The sequence below is a fragment of the Neodiprion virginianus genome, chromosome 1 (genome assembly GCF_021901495.1).
Source record: "Neodiprion virginianus isolate iyNeoVirg1 chromosome 1, iyNeoVirg1.1, whole genome shotgun sequence".
NCBI classification, from domain to species: domain Eukaryota; kingdom Metazoa; phylum Arthropoda; class Insecta; order Hymenoptera; family Diprionidae; genus Neodiprion; species Neodiprion virginianus.
The window spans coordinates 31,403,330-31,427,763 of record NC_060877.1 but is presented as its reverse complement, the minus strand read 5'-3'; the positions used below and the strand labels follow the sequence as shown (position 1 = coordinate 31,427,763).

Genomic DNA, 24,434 nt, shown 5'->3' with positions numbered 1-24,434 from the left:
TGAAGAAGATTAGTCGATTATAAGCCAGTAAGATACTACAAGTTGCTCTCGAGAACTTGGTGTTCGCATAATCGTGATCGAACTTGACAAGGTAAATTTGTTTGATCAATCAATTAAACTGTAATACGATAGTGAGAAGACACGTTTTTCTAACTTCGTTTGACGGCACGATTGGACTCGCACCCCTTTTGCCTCCTTATCGCCAGTGCCGTTCCTGTTAGTAGTTACAAGTGCACGTGGGGAACGAGGTCTATAGCGATCCGTTAGCATACAGCGTTATCTTGAAATGATATTGTTTTCACGTGTGAGTGGGACTCTAAACGCTTCCTATCACAACCGGGTGCAATAAACCGTTCGATGAGAAAAAAAAAGGAAAGAAAAGAAAAAAACAAGAAAAACAGTAAACAGGCACAATTACATCAGGGCATGGTTGGTCGACGAGGATGAAGATTAAGGTACACATATGATTTCCTTGCGTGGGTGTAGTACGTATGTATTATTTATAAGCTACCTATAAGGAGAAGGGACGATACGCGCCGTAAAAAGAAGACTGGTCTTTGAGGACTGGTACGTCTCAAGTAGATTGTTCAATAATGCAATTCCATTAAATATGTTTGCCAGTCTTCTGCAGCGGAATTCGCGAGACCCCACCTTTCAAATTTAAATGCATCAGTGGAAATAAGATCAATCCCAAAAGCGTACACGGTTGTGTTACAACGTTATTTTTGTGTCTTCATAACGTACCCGATAAATAACTATTAGAGATAATTGTATCAATTTAAAAGAGAAAAGAAGTATCAACTTTCGAAATTGTAGTCGGTTATACGACCTAACCGATAATCGTATAACGGGCAAACCAACTCGCCTCGGTCATAGGTCAACGTGCACTAAACCGCGAGTAATTGGCGACGGAATCGATTACCTACACGCTAGATTCGAGGATAGCCCTGCTCCGGCAATTCCCACCGATTTGCGTACGCGAAGGTAGAAGCAGCGGAGAACCAACGCGGGCGATTAATCAAAATTCTTAACGACTGATCGATCTCTAGCCGTTCGTCATGGAACTGTTCCGATTAAGATGCGGAACATTGGAGTAGGAATCCGTGTCTCAAGAATGTATGTAAGAGCTGCGGGGTATCTGGTTAAATATCCGAGTTAAGCGGTGATATCGAAAAGAACAAACGAATCGAACAACAACAACAATAATAATAATAAAATATAGTATGCCTAAAAAATGTAAGAAAGCGACGCATCCACCGAGGAGTGGATATCCTTCTGTTGGAGGTTCAAGGCAACCAGCTCCCTAAAAGCCCCGCAGCTGCGCCGAGGTTCGTTCCCTCTTCGTGTCCGTCTCCTCTCATTCGCTCGTCCTCTCAACCTCACCTTCTCTCTCCGGTGTCTCGACATACCCGATCACGAATGCAGCAGCAGTTCTCTCTCGCCCCCATGGGAACCGGTGAACGAATATACCGAGATTGAGTCGTCTGTTCGAGCTGCTGACGTCATTTCCATTTACCAGAACCGTCGAACGGAGGAGTTGCAAAGTGTCGTTAGTGCGCCTCTGGTGCACGGAGGTTCGGCGGACCGACTGGTTAAACATACGGCAATAATACCACAGCCTGACTAATGGCTAATGGTCGCCGGCAACCATGGTGCAGTAACCGGTACCGCGGGATATAATGGTATGGAAGCCACGGATCCACTCAACGGGCGCCAAGGTGCGAGTTCTTTTTAAGCGTTCGACAAATATTTACCAGGCACCACCGACTCTGAGAAGCAGGTTACCCGCGCTACATTTCCTTACACCGACGAGACTCTGCTACCGATTTTTGTTTCTCTCCACCGTCTACCTGTCCCTTTTACCTATGCGGCATTGTACCCGTGTTTAATCAACATGGCTACGCCGCGTCAACCGGCATCGATTCGCCGGTACACCGTACAAATGTACAAGAAGAAGACACACTTTTCTGATCATTCCGTACATGCGGATGTGTGCCACATTTACGTGGACGTGAAAAGCGATCGACTTCGACGCGTCTACGGCGTCGTGAAGCCGTACAACTCTGGGATCAGAATGAATTTGATATTCCGCCAGAGCGTCGGCTGATCGAAGGGATATCGAGAAGAGAGAGGGGGGGGGGGAGAGAAAGAGGAGGATGAGCGAAGGGAATATTACGAGAATAGTCCCGATGAACCGGGGTACCAACTGACAGTTGAAGTCGCGAGCTGCCGCTCAGCAATTTCCATTTTCTTATTATACCTACCCATCTACCTAAGGGGACTTTTGATCCTTATAGCCTAGTCAGCTCGGGTGTACACGTAGGTACTGCAAAGTTGCCTGATCTATTCAAACAGTCCGTCATTCCATTCCAGTCCCATAACTGAACGAACAACGCGGAGTCGTGACTCGAGACTTCTTCGGACCTCTGCAGCAGATCTGCCATTCAGTAATGGGATTCGATGCGACTGGTTTTAAAATGGATTCCTCAACTTGTACACGTGTACTTACTTTTATACACTTTTTACCGTACGTGTACGTCGGACGGTTTCCATCGTGTACAGCGATACCACTACACTGATTAAAGACAACGACAAAGAGTGAATTGATGCCAAGTATTTAAATTTTGACGTAACGTATTTGAATAACGTTGTTTTGTCCATTGTGTATAAATAAGAAGAGAAAGAAGAAGAAGACGAAGAATAAGAAATGCAAAATACTAGTTTAGCAACGTTGTACGGAAATTAACCCGTCTGCAAGGCAAGGCAAGTCAAGGCAAGGTTATAATATTCTTTGAGAAGAGGAGAATTATTATCGCAGCCCGCAGCGTCGGAGAGTGACGATGAAATGAAATTTAATTAAACGTCAGGTGAGGGGCCCGCACCGTCTGAGAAAACCCCGGGGCGTCCGCCTAAAAACCCACCTGCTCATTTTGTCGCTCGGCAAAACGAACATCCTTTCAAACCGATGGTTCAAAGAATTAAACAAAATGATTCACTTAGTAGCATTGTTCTCTCGGCGGCAGCGCGTATAGTCTTTGACCCAACGCCGATAAATCGTGCCTGTCCCAGAACGATGTTAATCCTCGGCCACTAAAGCGGCTTGCTTCGTTGAATGAAAGTAGGTGGACTAACTCACGAGAATACATAATGAAGTAAATACTCTGCGAACCCACGGCTTCAACCAACCTCCAATATATCCACGGTGGCTCGGAAAATGTCCAACATTTTTGACGAGTTCTTTTGGTACGCGAAATTTTCATACGTTCAATTCAACGTCGTTGAGAAATTTGAATCCTCTCAAGTTCCTCTCAACTATTTTCGGTGTCGATTTGTATTTCCCTCTCCAACTCCATTCGTACTTACTATACACTGTTTAGGAATTTCTACTCGAATACTCGCTCTTGTACGGTGGCTCGGCGCTCGAGGCAATTAACCAAGACAATGAAAAAGATAGGCTACAAGCTGATTTCTCAACGATGAAATCGTGTACAAGATATTTTCAACACCTAAAAACGCTCAAGGCTTATGAGTAATGACTCGCGGCGGTTAGCACAAGTTTTACAGTCGAGTCAATTTTTGAATCCCATCGAATGTGGATACACACATACGTTCAACCCGTATTACACACACCATCACTGCTGTGTGCCTATGACTACGTCCACACGAGTATGTCTGTACGTAGTAACTACTGCTCGACGGACAGCGATGAGACTGCGCCGAGTGAGAACAAATCTGGGAGAACGAGATGTCGGAATGAAATACGAAGCGGTTGATGCTGCAGTACGAGGAAGACGAGGATCGGTGCGGTGGTGTAACCGAGAAAGGAGATAGAGAGAGAGAGAGATGGGGAGAGGATCGGGCGATAGCTGTAGACATAGCAGAGTCAAGTTGAGCCGAGGCAAGCCGAGCTGATTGTGAGCGGCCAAGAGGCTTGCTTCCAATAAAGAGGTATACGTTCCCGGTATATCTATACAGTACCGAGATCTGACGAGGTACAATCTGGCCTAAAAGTTCCATGTTGCATTAAACGAACCACCGGAAGACCATCGTCAGGATGGTAAACTCCAGCACCTCTAGCTTCGGGATTAAGCATGACCATTGCGGTGGCTTGGAGTTCGACGTAATTCACGTACAAGCGATTTGTCCAGATTTTCCAACAGTTCGTTCAGAGACGGGCGAGTATCGATTCCGCGGTGTTGCGGCGAGGACGGACGAGAGGACGCGGCTACGAAGGTTGTGGTGGTGGTTGTGGTGGTGGTGGTCGACGTCACCCACCCAATTCGTCCCTAAGCCCACGCACTTCGGCACCCCTCCATCCCCAATTTTCATTCCATTCCAAGAACACTTTGCACGACCCTCAGAAACCGACTGAATCTACCGAGCTTAATTGCTTTTTCCATTCCTTTTTCCTCTCTTTGTTTCTCTGTCGTTTTCACTTTTACCGCGAAATCTTCTTGTAGCCCGCGACGAAAAAGGATTCTTTGAATTTATACAAATAAGCATAACACTGGTCAAGATTACTCAGGAGTGAACACCGGGTGCAATGTTTTTCTTTGCCTTATCCAAGGTATCAAATTAGACGAACTTTAAACGGCAAACGGGCGTGAATGGTACACAATAGAATGACAAGAATTTCATTTAAAAAAAATTACAATTGACGTCCTCGAATTCATTGAATTAGAATACACGTCTCTAAGTCACATGAAAACATAGTAAGCAAGATAATGGTTAAAAAATTGCGTCAACAGAACTATTACCCTAAAATGTTGGTAATAAAATAAAACTGTCATGATTACCGCAAATAGTTGAAGAAGTTATCGTAGGCAAGTTAACATAAAAAGTCGTATCGATTATCTGAGTAGTAAAATATCTGTAAACACAATCTTCTCAGGCGCGACGAAAAAATACTAAAAACTTGTTTGTACCTACTCCCTGTTTTGTTAATCGTTATTCAAACCAAAGAGTATAGGATTCTAACTTGCCCAAATAGGTGGCATACTACACGTGACTGGGGTGTAAAAATATATATATATATATATATATATATATATATATGTACGTATGTGCCTGCGTAGATAAAGGATAAACAATTAAATGATGAGAATATTTACAGATAACCGTTCGGAAACCATCAACGTTTTCCCAACTTCATTTAGAAAACATCAAAACTCGAAGGAGGATAAGAACAAACATTTTTTTGCATTATTATACACGAAAAGGAAATGAAACTGTAATTCGTATTTTCATTTAATACTCAGCCAAAGAGTAAAAATAAGTGACACGTAAAATTATAATTATTGAAATAAAATCGTTCGCACGATATTAACTTCACGAAGTGTTATTTTTATTTTACCGCTGATGTAAAATTCTAATAAAGCTGTACTCATTATACATTGCAGCCCATATTACGAATTTATATTCCTGTTTACTCGAAAACGCTCTCCCAGCCTTGCAGTGCTCATAAAAAGATCGTAGTATAGTTAACGATCTTCTTGCGCAGTACCATCGCAATATCAATTACCGAAACTGCGGTTTTGTACATATGATAAATAACATAGTTGTCGAAAAAAAAACACACACACCCACAGATGCATCGATACACGCGATCTATCTTCACCACTTCAATAACGGATAGTTAGCTTACTGCAAAAGCAGCTGGATATCGACGAAACTTTTCCTCGGCACAGTGAACAAAATAATGCAATGTGCAATTCCTTTCAAATAATAAGACCGAATGTATCTCCATAAAAGAGAAACCACTTGTTCCGAAACATTATATTACCATTTATTTAGCAGGACAGCAAACAGACTCTACCCACAGGATCTCGTAATGTATTTTTCTCCTTTTTTCTCTTCGTTCTTTTCTTTTACGCGCATGCATATACTGTAATATATACCAACAAGCAAGGTAGATACGCAATACCCAATAGCAGCCAAACGTGATTCTGAACTGCTACAACTCTATGATACCTATGAAAACACGCGCAGTGGTTACAGGCTAATAGGTAAGAGAGGTCATTAATAACAACCGCACGAACGGACGGACGGTATAAGTGACAGTGAAATTGGTAGGCGGACGACTGATTAAACGCCTCCGTCCGCGAATTGCTCGGCGAAAAGTTTTGAACGTCAGAATGAGGTGCACACGCGGCATCGTAAAACGCGATTAAACTCAGCTGTCAAAGTTGTTTCACTTTTATTTCTTTCGAGCTTTGTCTCATTCGTTTCCCTCTCGTGTACGAAATCTGGCAAAGGAGCACCGAGACTCTTTGTGCAATCAGAGAGGGTTGATTTTACCGTCACTCTCAGTTTTCCTTTGGCTAACTAAAACCGTAAAAATATTATGTAAGCAACGAATTCCTCTCGTATTAATCCATATTTTTCCTGTTCTCTCCCTCTTCCTCTCTTCCGAAACCGTCGTAGGGTTTCGTTGTGAAAGAATATCGTTGTGCCCGTTTCCAACCTCAAACATTGTACGTTCGACGCTTACATAACAAATATAATTCATCCCGTGCGTCATGGCGTACAACTACCTATGTATAACATACTTTATTACACAGATTTCGCACATTCAACCTCGCAGATTTTCCTCATATTATATACTCATATATGAGGAAAAAAGCTATTTTCAAATGACTTTACCGGGATATTCTTCTCCCGCAGTTTAAATCCTACGTCACGTTCATTAAACATTATCTCATGCTATAAGCGTCTCTGCCTAGTTCGTTTGATACATTTCCAAATATGATCAACAATGTTTTCACGGCCTGTATCGCCTTTCCGTTGTTTGGAAATTTCTACAATTCCATTTTTCCACCTAAAAAACGAGCCATACAGACATCTTTTCTACTAGCAGCGTCGTTTGACATCAATATTTAACCCTCCGACGATAGATAGATCGAATTTGCATTTGGCAAGTAAAGTCTGACATGCGTCGTTTGATCCGAGGTTTTTATCGAGGTTGAAAAAAAAAAAACTCGTTTTCGACCGTGGTTAGTAGGCAAGAGGTGGTCCGTAAAACCGACAAAAGAGAGTCTCTCTTCCTCGTCGTTTCGTCTGTATACGTAAAACGCGTAAAACGCGTACGCGTTAAAGGTTGGACGCAGACGCATGTCGTCGGGGAGTGGAAAAGCACGACGTGGATTCGCCGCCTGGCATAGCGAGGCGGAGTGACGAAGAAAACGGCATAAGGGTAGAACGAGACAACCCCTCACCAGGTTTCGAGAGATCGATAGAAAGCCTCGAGGTCCTCCCCCTCCGCCGCTTTCTTCGCGCCACCCGCACCCTTGCAGCAGCTCTTGGCGATCGGACTAAGCTTCTTTTCCGTCTCGGCAGCAACCAACCGCGCAAAGCGACCCCAGCTGCTGCGACTGCCTCGTTTCCTTAATTCTTCGCTGTTTCTTGAAGGCGGTCGGGGGGGGGGAGGCACGTCTTGACACAACTTATCGCGCAGTCTTCTTCATCGTAACGGCGATTCCTCCAGCTCATCTTCAACGAGATCACGTGCCCGAGGGATGAGAGACGGGTGGACCTGCGCCTGATGTTACCCTCTTCTCCCCTCCCCTGCGATGCCCTATTCTTATCCCCGGAGAACACGGGGGGCGGGGAATGACTGACTGATAGAAACTGATATAGCTTCTCTAATTATCGTCGAGTCTGTCGCATTGCGGATTACGCAAGTTGAGCCAGCAACGATTTTTTGTCTCATGCAGTGTTGGGGATGATTTGTAAAAAAATTTTATGACTCAGGAAGCCGAGAATGCGTAGCGGACGAAACATTGAGAAACAAGGAAGTGTACGTGGATGCTGTATGAGCAGGCGAGGAGAGAGCAAGGGAGAGAGAGAAAGATACTACTTTTACTCTCAGGCAGAAGTTTCTACCTTTGTTCATGCCGAGGGTTTGCGACGGCCGAGAATGGCAAGGGAATGAGAAATAAAAAAAAAAAAAAAGGTTCGGGCTGAACATAAGAGAAATAAAGACCATAAGCGGACGAATTGCAGGGATCGGGTCAACGGATGTATGAAAAATATGAAAAGTATTATTAGGATGAGGGGAGAAAAACAAAAAAAATTGAGGAAAAGAAATCAGGCACAGGAAACGCCGGTGTAAATTATATGGTCTCACTGCGGATTGAAATCCATTGAATTTGTGGACTCTGAAATTCCCTGCAGGTATATTTTCACATTCACGTTCCAGCACATCGAAACTTGAAATCTGATTTTACAGCGACGATGATCAATTCAGTTTCGATAATCGAAATTACCTTGTTATTCCGATCGTCCCGCAGGATATAACGAGGGAGAAGAAAAGACGTTCATTGCTAGTTTATGCCTATAAATTTCCCAATACCATCGAAAATTGGAAACCCATTGTGCATCTTCCGACAGAAAAAAGAAATAACAAAAAATTGAGTGTTCACCGATCGATGAATCACCTATTCGACGTAATAAACGACGTAGTAAATGGGAAAAGCGCGGCGAGAATTCAGATCGATGCCATAAATCTCGTACGTTTTGGACCTCCTCTTCTGAGATTCGTCTTTGGACACGCGAGCGACAGACTCGACAGCCGCGTTTTACGTAGAGAAAACAGAGCAGCGTCATTGGTCTACAACATAGAGATATTCGCATAACGATGCGAGTACGACGATAACCAAGCTGGCCGACTGGCTGACGGGGTCGCTCTAAGCATCCTATATGTTTATGATAGCTCGTGCATTAGCGCATATACTCGTATTTGTTCAATCGTAGAAGCGCGTTGGTTTTTTACACAAATATTATTCGAATAGAGAGGATCGTGAAGTAGCAATGCAACAGACCTGATCCGACTGTACCGCGTTATCGTTATATACTGATCTAAAGTTTGGCGCTACCTGCCAGCGTGCAATATGCATGCAGGTATGCTGTACGTGAACAATGTAGGTAGTAGAAACGTTGTACGATAGACGGTACGGGAATCGGGCTATTACAGATTCTCGGAGTACATATTGGATTTTCAGAATGGTAAAATGGAACAGTTTTATCGATACACTCTCCGCCGTCCACTCCGTGCAGGAAATTTACTGCCTCGGAACAAACACCCCGTAAGTCGTAAAAGAAAAATGATTGCCATAGCAGGTACCAAGGAGAAAAAGAAAAAGCGGCACCATAGACACGCAACAAATCCTTCGTATGAATTAATCATTCACGCTCCGACCAAATGGCGTATTTGAGGAAAGTCGTATACGCGTTCCAGTAAATTACCCTTTCGTATCAAATCTGACTGTGGTTTAAAGTCTCTCTTACGTTGTCAATGGCAACAGTAACCGCGCTCAAGTATCCAACATATTCATGGTTCGTCGTGGAATATTCTCAAAAGCTTATTGAAATCGGCGATATATATATAATCGATGGAAGAGAGTCGAAAGTTCGAACCGATGGAGCGAGGGTAAAGCTAATGCCGAATTCAATGGTGCGAGAAGAGAGGAGGAGGTGCAGGGCATGGGTCGGATGTGCGAAAACCGTTCGGCTGGATCCTAGAAGCAGTTTCGACCGGCGGAGCAGACGACGCGGAAAAGCAAACAAAAACCCGCCTCTCACACGCGTAGACCGTGCATCCTGTATACCGAATGAACAAACACGCGGGCAGCTTTTGGGGGATTTCAATTAAAGCCAACGGTTTCGTTTATGCTAACCGGTTTCACAATCAGAAAAGTGCCTACTTATCCCACACCCACTTATCACGTATAGAGCGGCGCGCGTGTAATCACGGCTCTTAAAAGATCCCATGAACATTTAGCACTCTCATCAGCCGCTACGGCTTGACAGGATTGCTCTTTCCCTTCAGCCCGACCACGCCGAGTCTTTTAACGTTCCAAATTGAGGCGGGAATCGCTACCCTCAGCTCGTATCTAAAAAGGCCGGCCACTGGAGAGCGAAACCTCGTTAATGCGTTAATGCGTTAACGCGATGTCTTTCAGAGTAAATTGGACAGGCTCAGTGATCACCGGAAATGTTGTATTCCTTAAGCCCCGAAAAGTTTTACCCCAACCTTTTACTTCCTATCAAGTATCCCGCCTCGGAGGGTGGAAAAGGGAAGTAAAAGGTAGACGTCATTCTCCTCATGGCCGGGTGTCAGGCGGACGGAGAGGGTGGGAAATTCGTCACGTATAGAGGCCATCTCGAAATTTCGCGCAAAGGGCGAAAGTTCCTTAAATCTCGTTCCTTTTCATCCGCACCCTCATCCTCCTCCATCACCGACCATTCCCTGCGAATATCCCGCGTTCCGGGGATTTCATCCCCGAGCTCGAGAACGAAGCCAAACTGGGTTCTTCACCTCTCTACCCTTCGTGCCGGGCGGCCCTTGGGAGACAAACTTTTACCAGGAATTTGTTTACGAGGTAAGTCTCAGAATTTCTAAACTGCTCGTTCGACTTGGCCGCTGGGAGTCGAATTCCTTTACAAGAGAACCACTCTTGTTCCCAACCGCGGATAAAGGGTTCCGAAGGAATCTTGAGAAGCGTGACGGTTTATCGAAAGTCGATAAAACTGGCTCTCCTCGCGAATTAGCCGTTAGAATGAAAAACTTTATCCGGTGATTGGCTTCTTCTGGTATACGAGTAACAATTACTGCTGTGACTATTTCTTTCATAGCTACAACGAATGCGTTCATCAATTCGGTTTATTTATGCCTATCAGCACGAATGAAGATGAGGTAAAAGGTCGGGTTCAAATATGAGTCTAAACGATGCCGGCGACGTTTTACAGAGGGTATAAAGATTTCAATCGATAGTCCGATGATGCAGAATCAAACGACGTCGAATCGAGCAAGTTCGAAGATACGACCCGATTGCGAATCGCCTCCTTCTCCTCCTCCATCTCCGTTTGCATCTCTTCGCCTTCTTCTCTCGCGAGTAGAGTAGAGTAGGCATAGAAGCAAGTGAGTATAATATGGTGGTACAAGATTGTACCGTCAGCATGGGTCAAACTGGAAGGAAGTACAAGATGAAGAAGAAGAAGAAGAAGATAAAGTTAGCAAAGATGCGCAAACGCCGCGGGCGAAAGAAGGGTGACACTTGTTCCGAACGTGAAATAAAAACGATCAACTCGAAGGACTGCAGGCAGAGGGGACGATGAGGATGGAGAAAAGGGGAGAAGTGGAAGAGGAAGAAAAAGATAGAACCACGCCCCTAAGCCATCGCTCGCAAACTCGCTGCATATATTTGAATGAGGAATTAATTCCCTTAAAGTCCCCCCGCCCCTCTTGCCGGTGCTGCCGGTGTTGATCTCGCGGGTCCTCCAGGCCGCTTTGAAAACAATGCTACACGGACCTTAGTGACACGGACACACCGACACGACCCATCCAGGGTGCCTGCATCCACTCGGCTGAATTATACCGATGATGAGTGTTTACGTAGCTCCGCTACAGGGCGATACGGGGAGAACGCGTAGATACATGCAATTTGTGGTTCATGATTAGTTCCAGTTGAATTTCCGATTCTGGTTCCCAGTTTCGTCGTTAGGTACGCGGGCAGAGTTGTGCCTGGCAGCTAACCGCGAATGATCATTATGCAACGAATATGTGTATGCTGCTTGCATATATGTAATATTCCAGATAGATACAGTACGAGGAATAATTTTGCAGCAATATAGAATATGTGTGTATGTGTGTGTGTGTGTGAGTGAGAAACTGCACAAATTGCAGGTATTTCATTCCGTGGTTATATAATATGTGTTCAAGCAAAGTTGTGGAACACGTTAATTACGCGATTAAAAGGGGTTGCCGTTGAAACTTTCTCGTTTCCAGAGGTACGGAAGGAAAGGGAGAAACGGAAAGCGAGAGGGGGGGGGGGGGAGGGGTAGAGAGGAAGAGAGATAGAGAGAGAGCAAACACAATAATTCAACGAGTCGTAAATCACCGCGTGAGCTTTTTCACGCTGGTTGTAATGGCTCGTTGAAAAGTTGGAAGGGGGAAAAAAAAACAAATCACCAGGCTTGATTGCGCGGCATTTTTATTCCGATTTTTAAACAAAGAAAGGCCTGGTGCGGAATATACCCTGATAATTATTGGTAAAGGCGGTGAACAGCCGGCTTGGAAATATGCCCAATTGAAAAACAAGCGCGAGAGTTGATGAAGAATCTCGTGAAAAATCTGGTGAAAAGTGTGACGAAAACAGCTCGTTGGATTAAATGAATCATCTGGGAATTGGTTTATACGTCCTCGTTACCCGTCGACTCCGATTCGTTGAGAGATTTCTGATGTCGTTTTTTTTTGTTTTTTGGATTTTTTTTTTTCCATCATTCCCCGCACATTTGTAAACGCGGAATGTATTACGGCGCCACAAAGTTTGAATCTTTTTCAATAGCTATGGAACGAGGTGTATTCACAGTTATTACGTACGTGCTCACTTACCAGAGTGTAGACACAAGCAGGCAAATACGTCTCGTCGACTGTACATGCGTGCGTGTGAACACGTCCCAAAGTAGCGAGACGCAAAAGCGAGTCGTTTAAAATTATTCGCGGCGTTTCACGGACACGGGACAATTCGTCAGAGCTTTCAGTTAAGAAAGATTATGCTTCTGCCGTTGAGAAAGAATAAGTGGGAACGAGGAATGGTTATTACGTCGTCGTCTCGGTTGGCACAACAGGTAAATATACCATTGACGCGGGGACAGACGTCGATCATTCGCCTCTGACGTGAAAGGCCCGTCGGAGCCGCATTCGCGGCGACGGACAATCGTTAAAACGGCAAAACCACGCGCCGAGATCAATCGAGGCGCACTGAATCACGTTCTAAAATACCAGATATTGGCAAGGAATATGCGAGAGGAGAGAAAAGGAAACAAAACAATAACAAATAGAAGAATTAACAAGGCTGGGTCAGGCGGGTCAAGTCGGGTTGGGTTGCCCGAGCAAACCTGACCATTTAGTCTCTCGGCCTTTTTCTTTCCATATACCCCCCATTCGTTCGTTCGGTTTGTTCGGGTCCCTCTAACGAACCTCGATTTGAATAACACGCCGCAAACGACGGTGGAATGCCTTTGTCTAAATGCGACTCGCGGAGCGACGGCAAGAGAATCGATTAAAAAAAAATCCTACAACGCGTAATCGGGTTAACCGCAGTTGTCCTGCTCGAGTGAAAATTCCCTCGTGTTTTCCGCAATTTGTAACAACAACAACTTACGATATTCGACATTGAAAAGCCGAAGTGAATGCGTAAAATCATACATGGATTCTACCGGCGTTTCGCCCGGATATCGTATAGGAAAATTGGTCGATTCGCAGTCTGTAATAGGTGCTCACCTCCTTCAGTCTCGTGCCAGACAATGCCCTCGAGGGTGACCGAGGTGCCGGGCTCGCAGGGCCCGAGGCATTCGGGCTCCGTGATTGTGCCCACGCTGGTCCCCACGCAGACGTCAGACATGTCCTGAAACAAAGCGAATCCTGGTTAAGAATATCGGAGGACCTGCGGGAACGAATGACGAGAGGGGGAAAGAGCGAGTCTGCGAAACGGAGCCAGGGGATTAGCGCGAGCCAACTTTTAACAGGCTTTGCAATCAGGACAGAGGCAGCTCCCGAAACCCGCACCTCTGGCTCCAGGGTCGTTGAGGAAATTACTGTAACAGTTATTTTCCACCGTTTCTAAGGACAGTCAAAAGAATGAGAGCAGTGTTTTATAAATAAAGATTTTCCAACGGCATGCGGAATGTTAGTCGAAGAAGGAGATCGTTCGGAGGGAAAGTAAAGGGCTAAGAATGTCAAATTTATGACTGAAATCGGTTATTTTTTACACGGAATGGGAATAAATCGTTTTTTCTATTGTTTCTCACAAAGATTGTAGATTTAGATTTTCTGTATGAAAATTCGTATCGCAGTGTTGTCAACAATTTGTACAACAATGCGAATGAGATTACAATAAAGTACCGTAACCCGTACATGGCATGCATCGTATATATTTCCAAGCCGGAATATCTGGTCTCGACAATAACTAAAATCGTTAAAATGGGTTGCTCAACGACGGGTATACCATAATAAAAAAGATCTTTACGACCGTGACAAATATATCAATTTCATATGTGTTACGTCGTTGAAAATCTTGTACAAAGTTCAACGAACTTGTTTAACATGCTTTTACGCTGCGATCGAACGCAACTCAGTCTCTCGTGTTTTAAGAAGACAAAGAAAGAAGCACCATAATTCCTCAGTTCGTATAAAATCTCATCGACAATCTCCGGCTAGTTTATTTTGTGTTTAATAGGTATGTAACGCACATTCCCGAGTCACCTGCACTGCGTGTTAACAGCGAGAATTCGAAAAGATTTTCGTTTCGCTCGTGTCTCCAACGGAAGAAGGACGCGATTGCGTACAAAGGACGGTAATAAGAAAAAAAAATATAATTCCCAGCCATTCATCTTTGGATATTTCATCTTTGGACGAAATTATCTTTTCCTCGATAGCATCGATAATCCGCACAAATAACATACTCGGTCGACTTTCGAGATTATATATATTAGGTAAATCGAGGGTATAATGGGATTGCTTGTAATTATAATAAACGCGTATCAAGGCACGCTGCGCGGTAAGGTTGATATATTTGTGTGTACCTTTATACCAGCGTTAAAGGATCGCGTCCATCGTTATCTTGTAACACCAGTAATCTTGATTTGATCAAATAGGATGATAGCGTATACGGCGAAGAGATTAACCTGACCGTTGCGGAGTAAATTAGACGTACGTACAGACGTATGCGTACGTATATCCAGACAAGAGCGATAACAATAATGTGCAATAACTCAATCTTTACTGCGGCAACACTCTCGCATGTCAGCAACCGCGAATCGCTGTTGACGTTGGGAAAATTTCTATTAACCGCGCAATCGTCCCCCTCCGTTGCAACGCGCCTGCCGTCGCGGACGATTTGCATCGCTAATTTTTAAACACCATGCAGTTACGCCCCGCTACAGCTTTTCTCCAGCGTATAATGTACAATTTACATGTATAGATAGATAGTACACAACTCGGTTTACGTTACGTACGCACAAATTGAACCCAGGCACTTACGTACCGACGACGAAGGAGGAGGGAAAATCTATTAGCAAGTAACAAGGATACCCACACATACGCCGATTATTCAGTAATGAGTAAATTTCATCACGTATGTATACACATGCGACGTAGCCACATGCCCGTTACTAATCAGCGATAAACCACAATCCGTCTTACGAAAGATTCGGTATACCTAACAACGAACGATTATTGCCTGATTCGATCGGTTCAAATCAATGTTATCACAATTATGTAAGACTCGAGCTGAGAATAACGTCCGGTCGATCAGAGACCGAATACAATTTAATCGCAGCGTATGTATCGAGACAAAGGAGTACGATTGAAGGGCGATTTAATTTTCTTTTTCATCAAGATCGCACGTTTATTTATGCGGCTAAATTGAGACAATCAACGATGTAGTTGATCATTGTCGAATGTATAATATACTTTCTGGCACTAAAGTTACAGCAAAAGTACAAGCATTGCATAAAATTGATTCATTGCATTGCTGTATATTGAAAAGAGATTAGAAAAAAAGAAGATCGCTACAGAGATTCGTGAGGAGTGATTTGCAGCAGCAGAAGCAGAAGCAATGGCAGCAAAGTTCAATTACAACTCAGAGGTGAAAGGTTTCATGATAAACGCAAACAGATTACCCTCTTACAAATGATGCGAATCCAAAAGGGGACGTTAATTGCAAGGGGAACCGAGGGAGACGAGGTTACATACCATATACGTATATAATACATGATCTACGTGTGTATAGAAATACTCTCTTAGATACCGGGTCCGACGTCTACGCGTACATACATATTATACGTATATACCAGCGCTGAAATGCAAATGGCGGAGTTTATGCCAGTCTTCCATAATTACAGAAACAGCGGTGAACATTACGTTTCGCAAGGTATAGAATGCGCGCATGGCAGGCAGGCAGACAAGCACGCAGACATTCGTACGACCGAGGAATAATCACGGCATTATTCCGGCGTGAAACTATTTCGCTATGCAGATAATACGTACAAGGTAGGTAGGTAGGCAGATACGTACGTTGTAACCCTCCCATCTCGCATGTAGTTTACCTACCCAGCGGCGTTCTGGCTCCCGGCTGGATCGCAACACGGCTCCGTCCCTGATATCATTCTGCATGAAATTTTCGTTGCCGTATGCACGCACGCACGCATGCATCTATGCATTCGTGTGCGTACGCGTGTGTACGTAGAACGTACGCTGCAGGAGCGAAGCATTCACCCTCCGGAGGTTCTGCATTAGTGTAAAGTTTCCGTCCGGTCTTCAGCGGTAATACGGTGTAGAGATGTAGAGATGTAGAGACGCAGAGATGTAAGAGAGGTTGGTTCTTGCTGTTTTATGGTGCGCCGCACGAGGCCGCCTTTTACTGCCCGCTATTCGAGGCTGAAACGAACGCGGTGGAAATAACGCACGCACGCAAGCACGCACGTCTATTTATTACACCAGAGTTCTACGTGTAAGTATCGAAGTGCGTTACACGTGCGTACGTCGTCCGTGGTAAGGCCAAGAGTGCTCGAGAAGATGAAGCACGGGTGAGGATACCTATTCTCCGTCTCTCTCCGTCTCTCTTTGTCCCTCTGTCTCTTTCGCTCACTTCTCACAATCGGCCAGTAGGTATTTATAATAATAGGTAGTCAGGCGCGCGCTCGCACACACGCTAATAGGGCAATGAGAAGTGCTATTTTACATGTCGACATATCCTATTCGCTTTTGCCGAGGAGCTGGTTTAATAACACGTATGACCACGTCGCTCTTAATTACGCCAATTATGTGTAGCTATCCATTCGTATATACAATAACATTATATAGACTCGGAGATGCCTGCGTGCCTTGGATGGGAAATCTGCGATAAGCTCAAAGATTTTTTTCAAATTTCTAGAAAAACCTAATGTACGTATAATAAACCCGTCATTCGATATTAATGAATCGTTATTAACACATCAATGTCATGTTTAAACAATGACAAATTAATACGTTAAATATTAGATCCTGTTTTGCAGGCATTTTATGGCGACATAACGTGACTACTTATCTTATTACGAAGTGAAAAAAATGGACGACGATTCAAAATCTGAAGTGAAAAGCTTTTGTTCTACAAGGAGTTTGTTTTTGTTCTGTAAATATAAACACGTTTCCCGAGTTTTCCTCATGCTTACTCAGGTTTTCGCGAGCCTTGCGGCACCCCTATAATTATTCCGGGGTCGGCCGGTTATGAGAAGGCAACGGCGAAGAAAATACATTGTTTTTTCGCTCGGCAACGGCGAAGAAGGAAACGTTGATGGAGAGTAGCGGCGAAAGTAGCTGAGAGAGAACAACAGGTCGGTTCACAGCGGTGCAAACGCGTGACAAGTAACAAGGTGGATAATTAACGCTCCGTTCGTATAAACAACGACTCTCGACTACGGGAGTTGTAAGATAACATTGATATGTGAATAGTGGTCATTACACGATTAACACCGCGACTCAAGTTTCCCGTGAGAAAAGAGAGGTAGAGAAAAAAATAAAACAAAACGAAACCAGAAAACGGGGAAGGTCGAGACGTAAGGGTAAAATAAGAGATAAGATCGATTTAAAGAACAGGGTGAGACGAAAACGTTCCGAGTGTTCGCATATACGGCTAGTATGGGTTACGTAAGAAGAACTGGGGTAGTCGCGACGCAAAGTTACGAGTAAGCTGAAGCGATAAATCTTCCTCCCTCGAACTTCCCTCTCCTGTAGAATAAAAGGTAGAAGAACTCTCTCGCGTGCATATAAAGGGAGAAAAATTGATGACGCGTTATCATCGAGGGCGAGAGACGCGAAAGCGCAGGTTTAAACGGATAAAAACGTCTCGAGGAATCGAGAACAATTCGATTTCACGAGAGCAGAAGAATTGGGTTTAAAATTTTTTTTTCAACCAATTTGAAGATTCGCTCCCGTGCAAGGTTTTGCGAGCGGTGAGTAACCGGGCGATTTTACATGCGAGAGGGATAATGAGAGCGAGAGAGAGAGAGAAAGAGGGAAGAATCGGCACGGCAGCAGAAACGGAGGACGATAAAAAGGAAGGAAGGCGAAATTAAGATTCCTTTGAAAGAGGAGCTGCAGGTTCGCCTTTCCGAAGGGAGAGACTAACTCGGAGCGAGTCGGACGAGCCGAGTCTTCAGCCTCGACGGAGAACAGGAGAGAGATGAAGAAAGAGGGAGCAGGAGAAGCGAAAGAATGCTCATCCGAGTACAGGCGGTTCGGCCTGCGGGTCAATGGCGAGAAACGAGCGATGGGTACGAACGAGCATCGCGCCCTCGATACTCTTCCTAATTAGTGAATCACTCGATTAGGGCAGCGGGAGCGGCTGTAGAAAATTTAATTAGAAAAACCTTCTACCGGTACAAACACACACGCGCCCATACGTGCATACATACATACACACGCATCAGATTCCCCCTTTAGAAAATTAAATAGGGATCCGGGCAAGTTCATTCCTGCAATTGGAACGAAGTACGTATATCAGGGGCTGCGAGATAATAAGGGGGTGAAAATCTACTCAGACTTTTTACCATTTCCTTCACTGATCAAGTCATACAAGTTGCAATCCGTACAGTACAGCTGGGACCCAATTACAAACTACTAGAAAGTTTTTAATCGAAACTTACACTCGCAAATGAATTGTTGAAAATAGCAATTTTCAGATAAAATCTCACCTTCTACCGTGCACCTTTCTACTTTTCTTAACAAAGAAGTCATTTGTTCGTTCCCTCGGCACGATGTGCAAATTCCACAAAGAATTCCGAATAGTTCCCCGGGATGAAACGCAACATCTCGTTTCAAAACCAGTCGGAGAAGAAATTTTTATTTATTTTAATTTTTTTTTCTTATTTTTTCTTCACCACCCAGGATCAATTATTTGAGATAGCGACGGTAATTGGTCGATCTATTAGTCGTTCAGCACCCCGGGGCTCGGATCTCCGGTTCGGTCGTATAAGATAGCCGGCGGCGAAGAAGCGACGAAGAGAGAACCATACGGAGTGCCGAGAAAGGGTGATAAGGACGGAACGGAGTTTATCCCTGTTTCTCTCGCTCCCTCGTCTCCGGCGTTCAAAGCCCGAAGGATAGACGACAGCTTTACGACGCAAGGATAGCAACGTACTACACGAACCCGCCCCGCCAACCCTCCACCAACGGCATGAAACACTACACAAGCCGCGATGTGAGCGTGACGCGGAGTAAGCGGGGGTAGAACGAGACGGAAATATAACGAAAGCCTGCAGGGGAGAAGAGAAGAGAAGTTACGATCGGCGGTGGGAGGGGGGCGAACCCCTCGCGGCGTTGTTCGGCCCCTTGGATGAGGATGAGCAGGAAGAGGGAGCGAGAAGAAGAGGATGATACCCTCAACGTGTATAGGTACGGGCATCGGTATCGTCGGCGCACCCTCTTCATCTCCTCCGAGGTAGTAGGATCGCCGCGGCGGGTGCGACGGAGTCGGAAAACCTCCTCCCGGCCGCCATGTTTCCTCTCTCATGAATATATTCATGGAGGTTATACCGGGTGTGTACACGTACACGTAGACGTAAATGTGCCAGCAACCGGCACCAACGCGTATCGCGGAATGCCTACGGCTGGCTCCTCGTCTCTTACGACGACGACGACGACGACGACTCTTCTCGCTCTGCAGGGGCGCTTGGTTATGCTTGTAGGTGGATATTGCAGGGCACCACGCCCACGTTGACAACTCGCGGTTTCTGCGTGACTAGGTGTGGGTGAAACCCGTGCGGTGTGTACCTTCGTTAAAAACACGCACACGCACTTGGACGGACCTCGAATCCTTCTCCTGCGGAGCTTTTCGTATAATTACTTAAAACCCGGGTGCGACTTAATACGACGTTTCATCCTGTGCGCTCACCTTCCGAAACAACGGCAAACAGCAGCTTTGTTGATATCAAAGTTTCCCACCAGAAAATTGCCTCATACGGGGTAACAATTCGTTTGCCGTTGTGTAATCGAACCTTTTTTTTTTTTTATTTCAAACTGTATCTATTGTATGTATATAGGGTATTCCATGATATCTCGATCAAGATTCTACGTCGATGCCTGTGATAATTTTTTTGTTTTTTTTTCATTTCTCATATTCATCTTTTGAAGCTATAAAATCTCCATCTTCTAATAGGTGTCAAAAATTTTGTTATATTTTACAAGATTTTTCTGAATTTTTTCAGATTTTTAGAGTTCTTTTCCAAGTTTTTTTAAATCGTACTTCAAATACGCTGGGTCGACAAATTTTGAAGAGAATTGCGACTGCATTTTTCGTCATGTACTTTCGTACAAAAAATTATAAAGCCAACCTGAGACATCGACGTAGAATCTAGATCGAGATGTCACGGAATGCCCCATATACATGTACAATTGATTCGCGAGCAGCAATGCAAGATAAAATCATTGCAAAGAAAATTTGGAAGTTCCCAATAATTTCCCGATCACACTTAACGAAATAACAAAGATTTCAGCATCATAACTCGCGGACATGAAAAAATTGATTGTATATTTCGGTTCGCGCGTATAAACTAGATTTAACATTTGAATACTTGTATAAATAGGAGACGAATACTATTTCTATACATCGTGTAGAATCGGCAAAAATTCGAATAATCCTAACCACCGACAATTTATTTCCAACAAAAAATTCACCATCTGTCTCTCGATCGGAAGTCCCGTTTTTGATTTCCCTGTGTGTCGTCGTGTAAGCCGGAGAAGAGATTTGTTCGGTAATAATATTGCCGCAAGCACGCGAGGAGAGACGTTGGTGTGTTCACGTGACTCTCGACGTTAGTTCTGAGAGACAAAAGAGCGCAAATTTCCATTTGTCATTGCGGAACGCGAAGAGCCGCGGAGGACAATTTGTCAATAAAAGTAACTCGACAGCCGACACAATTTGCGGTTAAATACTTTTGGCAGCCTGGTGAGAAATGCCAACGCCAGGTGATGACAACATTTCGCAAGTCAATTTGAAACCCGGACTCGGCTATTCAGACTCCCCGGCAAGAGATGTCGCGGTTGCGAAGTTTCGCGCACGCGATGTCGTAGATCGTTGTTGGTGTACGCGCAAGTCTCTTGCGAGCGAAGAGAGTCGAGGGTAAATAACAACGTCGGTGAATAAAGCCTTAGAGAAGTCGTCACGGGGAATTCGAGAGCTGGAATAGCGCGGGGGAGAAAATTGCAAACGTCATTTCATCGCTGCTTTTCAGTGCACACCGAGGTGCAGACACGTACGTCTTCTTTTTGATATTTACGATAAAGCTGAAGCGTGAATTACCGGGAGCGCCGATGCCAAATCGAATCTATATAATATATTTTCTACGCCCAAGTGTTGTGTACGCATAGGCGCGTGTAAATGCACGTTGCAAGCTCGAGCATCGCGCGAAAATAACTCACGTTGCATATACGCCGCAGATATAGAATGTGAATTTATCGCTTCGTTTGATATACAGAAACAACATGTTTATCATGTAAATTTGGAGATATGTACAGCAACGTTGCAAAACGGTATGATGCGCAGGGGCGGGATTTACGAGGTTCAAATTAGTAACATTATCGAAACGAAAGATTGGGGAAAAAATCACTGTTTTCTTAATTTTACATTGATTTTTCAGAAACTAAAATTCCGAATTATGAGTGTATTCTGTTTTACGACGATGTATTACGGTTTGCTGATTTCAGAAAATTCCGAAATGGCTAAACAACGGTTTTTCCTCAGCACGAATCGTTACGATAACGTTACTAACGTCAATATGATCGGGATTTACGATTTACGAGACGTTAAGAAGAAGGTTTGGGCAGTGTCGGTTCGCTCCCCACGATCGCGTGAGAAGCCGACTTTGGAAATAGCCGCAATTGAAAATTCACGTTTCGTGAGAGTTCGGACTGGCTGGATCTTTTCTTCTGTTAACGTAGAATCCGAAAGGGCATTCGATGTTAGAGGGAATGATCCAGAATTGCAGAGCCGACCGGATGATCGCTGGCTGTAGCTGCCGGGGTTCTTTGTTCGCCGTCTCGAAGGAGGCCAATTACAAGAAAAACTCGTCTTTGTTACCGGGAGCGCAATACGGCAATCAACTTAAATGGAAGCAATAAAATGCAGGTGCTAGCGACGCGCATTCCCTCCGACCGAACCGATCGCATTGCATTGGCGTCGAGTTTTCGGCTTGCGTAAGTCCAAAATTGCATCAAAATCGTGCCCGTCGAATGTAATTGCTCGTCGACGATCCGACCGATACAGGGAAAAGCTCTAACCCACTACAACAAATTACTTTGGTACCCGCTTCAGGGCCTGTAATTGGCGCTCAAAGCTCCTCCTCTCCCACAAGTTCGTAGAGTGTAAATCGCAAAGTTTTTTCAACATATGTCAATGCCGATTAGACCGTGAAGAATTTTGTTCCAGTTATAAAAAAAATTTTAATATAACATCTGAAAACTACTCTTCCAATAGACTTTCGAATTCAAATCTGCGTATCTGTGCAATTCTATTCAAGCCGTTATCCCAATGGAATCCCAGCGACTAATAAAATCCAATCTATTCATTTATTATTCGTAACTTTTAAGATAGCGCTAAATCGTTCCGAGATTACCGAAGTGCAAAGACCACTGATCGATACGCTTACGTAATAGAAAGTGAAGTTATTGACCCGGTTTTAATTTCTTATCAGATATAAGATATATTTTTTTTTCCGATAAAATGCAGAGTCAGGCCTCGACTGATTACACGAAAAATTCAAGTCCTCTTATATATTTCCCCCTAAGAAAAATTTCTTTTACATTCATGAATCAAGATTTCGACCAAAGTATTTATCTGCAATGATCAAGAAGCAGATACTAAGTTAGCAACGAGTCCTCGCAAGATCCTATAAACCTACTGATAAATAAATCTCGATTACCATGATCATTACCTCGTCCGAGGCACAATGGTTTGTGTCAGATTTAGCCAGCAAAGATAGTCTAATAACAGCTCTCACCGTTGCGACGGAGTTTTAAAATAACCCCCGTCATCATTATCGATCAATGCTCGCAAGTCTTGAGGATGAAAAAAAAAAAGAAAAAGAAAAAAATATAAGAAATCGATGAATAAATACCGCATCGACAAAACGATTCCAAGCTCGAGCTTATCAATCCGGCATATCACGTTAGACGTATAAGTTTATCCAGCTGTGTATCGATTATTCGCGATATCGCGCGACCACGAGGGTGAAGGGAGGTTTACCGAAAAACTCGTCCACGTGGGTAAGTATTTCCGGTCTCAGTTTCAAGCGATGCTTCACCGACCTAACCCCACCAGTGAGGTATGTCATGTATGCACGCAGAGAGAAAAACCTGGTAAGTTGAGCGATTAGTTGAATGTTTACAAAGCGGGGCTGTTGAAAAGCACCAGAGACACCGACACCCAGCTTGTACGCCATCGAATATTCGAGGGTTATTTATATAAGGCGATACGTGCCCCCCGAGCACGTGTGGTAGGTAGGTACGTGTTTCGATAGTGAAACCCCGGGTCACGGAACATTGCACGCCTAGATGTAGGCACTGTTCCGAGTCCACTAGCAATGTCATACCTGCTGTAGCGTCCGTAACGCCGTCGTCATTACCATCGCATTATCGTTTGTCGTCGGTTGGAAGTTAACGCGCTCGACACGAGTATCGCCGAGTGTGTATGGGTACCTATGCCGGACTCTGATGCATGCAGGTTGCCTCCCCCCACCTCCCCCTTTCCAATTAGCATACTTGGATGATAGTTCCTTCGTCGCATGGCGCAGGTTTGCGGGCCTCGGGATCTCATCCCATCCTATCCCATCCTATCCCATTCTCCTTTCTCATCTTCTCTCCTCCACGCGGCTTACTTACGGTCAATTAAGCGCACACTCGCTATGCTCGCAACATCCCTAGTCCCACTCATTCGCTGCACCTCTCGCTCTCTCCCTTTCCCTCTCTCTCTCTCTCTCTGGTTCTTTGATCGTGGCGACGCGCAAGCAAGCTAGAGTAGTGGAGGAACGCCAAGTGCCTTTGTGCAAGGCTAGCCAAGCCTTTGCGGGTCGGGGGCTCATTTCGCTCAGAATTCAGACTCTGCATTCTCGAGTGGACTGCTGGAGAGTTTAGAAGATGATCAAGGGGACATTTACACTTCAAGATAGATGGTGGGGGGGGCAGAAAGGACGGGATCCTTATCGTTTCAAACTCAAGATTTGATAGACGTCGGAGCTCTGTAGACATTGCGATGAATAGTTAAAATAAACGTCGCTGAATTTAGATCAAAGTTTCTCGACGATGTCTCTTCAATGTCTCAACTTCGGGTTTAAGCAATTCGTCAAAACAAGTCATACAAAAGCATAGTCTTTCTAAAATTGAATTCTTGAACAGAAAAAAT

General features: G+C 44.5%; 1 protein-coding gene across 6 annotated transcripts in view; it reads right to left on the bottom strand.

The window, feature by feature from the left end:
• The window catches only part of LOC124308898 (zinc finger protein 608-like), a 96,064-nt gene that overhangs the window by 10,975 nt on the left and 60,655 nt on the right, over positions 1 to 24,434 (bottom strand). For all 6 annotated transcript variants that reach the window (XM_046772102.1, XM_046772063.1, XM_046772093.1 and 3 more), the window contains exon 3: positions 13,283 to 13,406. In XM_046772102.1, coding sequence (XP_046628058.1) covers positions 13,283 to 13,406 — 124 coding nt within the window. The remainder of the gene's footprint in view (positions 1 to 13,282; positions 13,407 to 24,434) is intronic.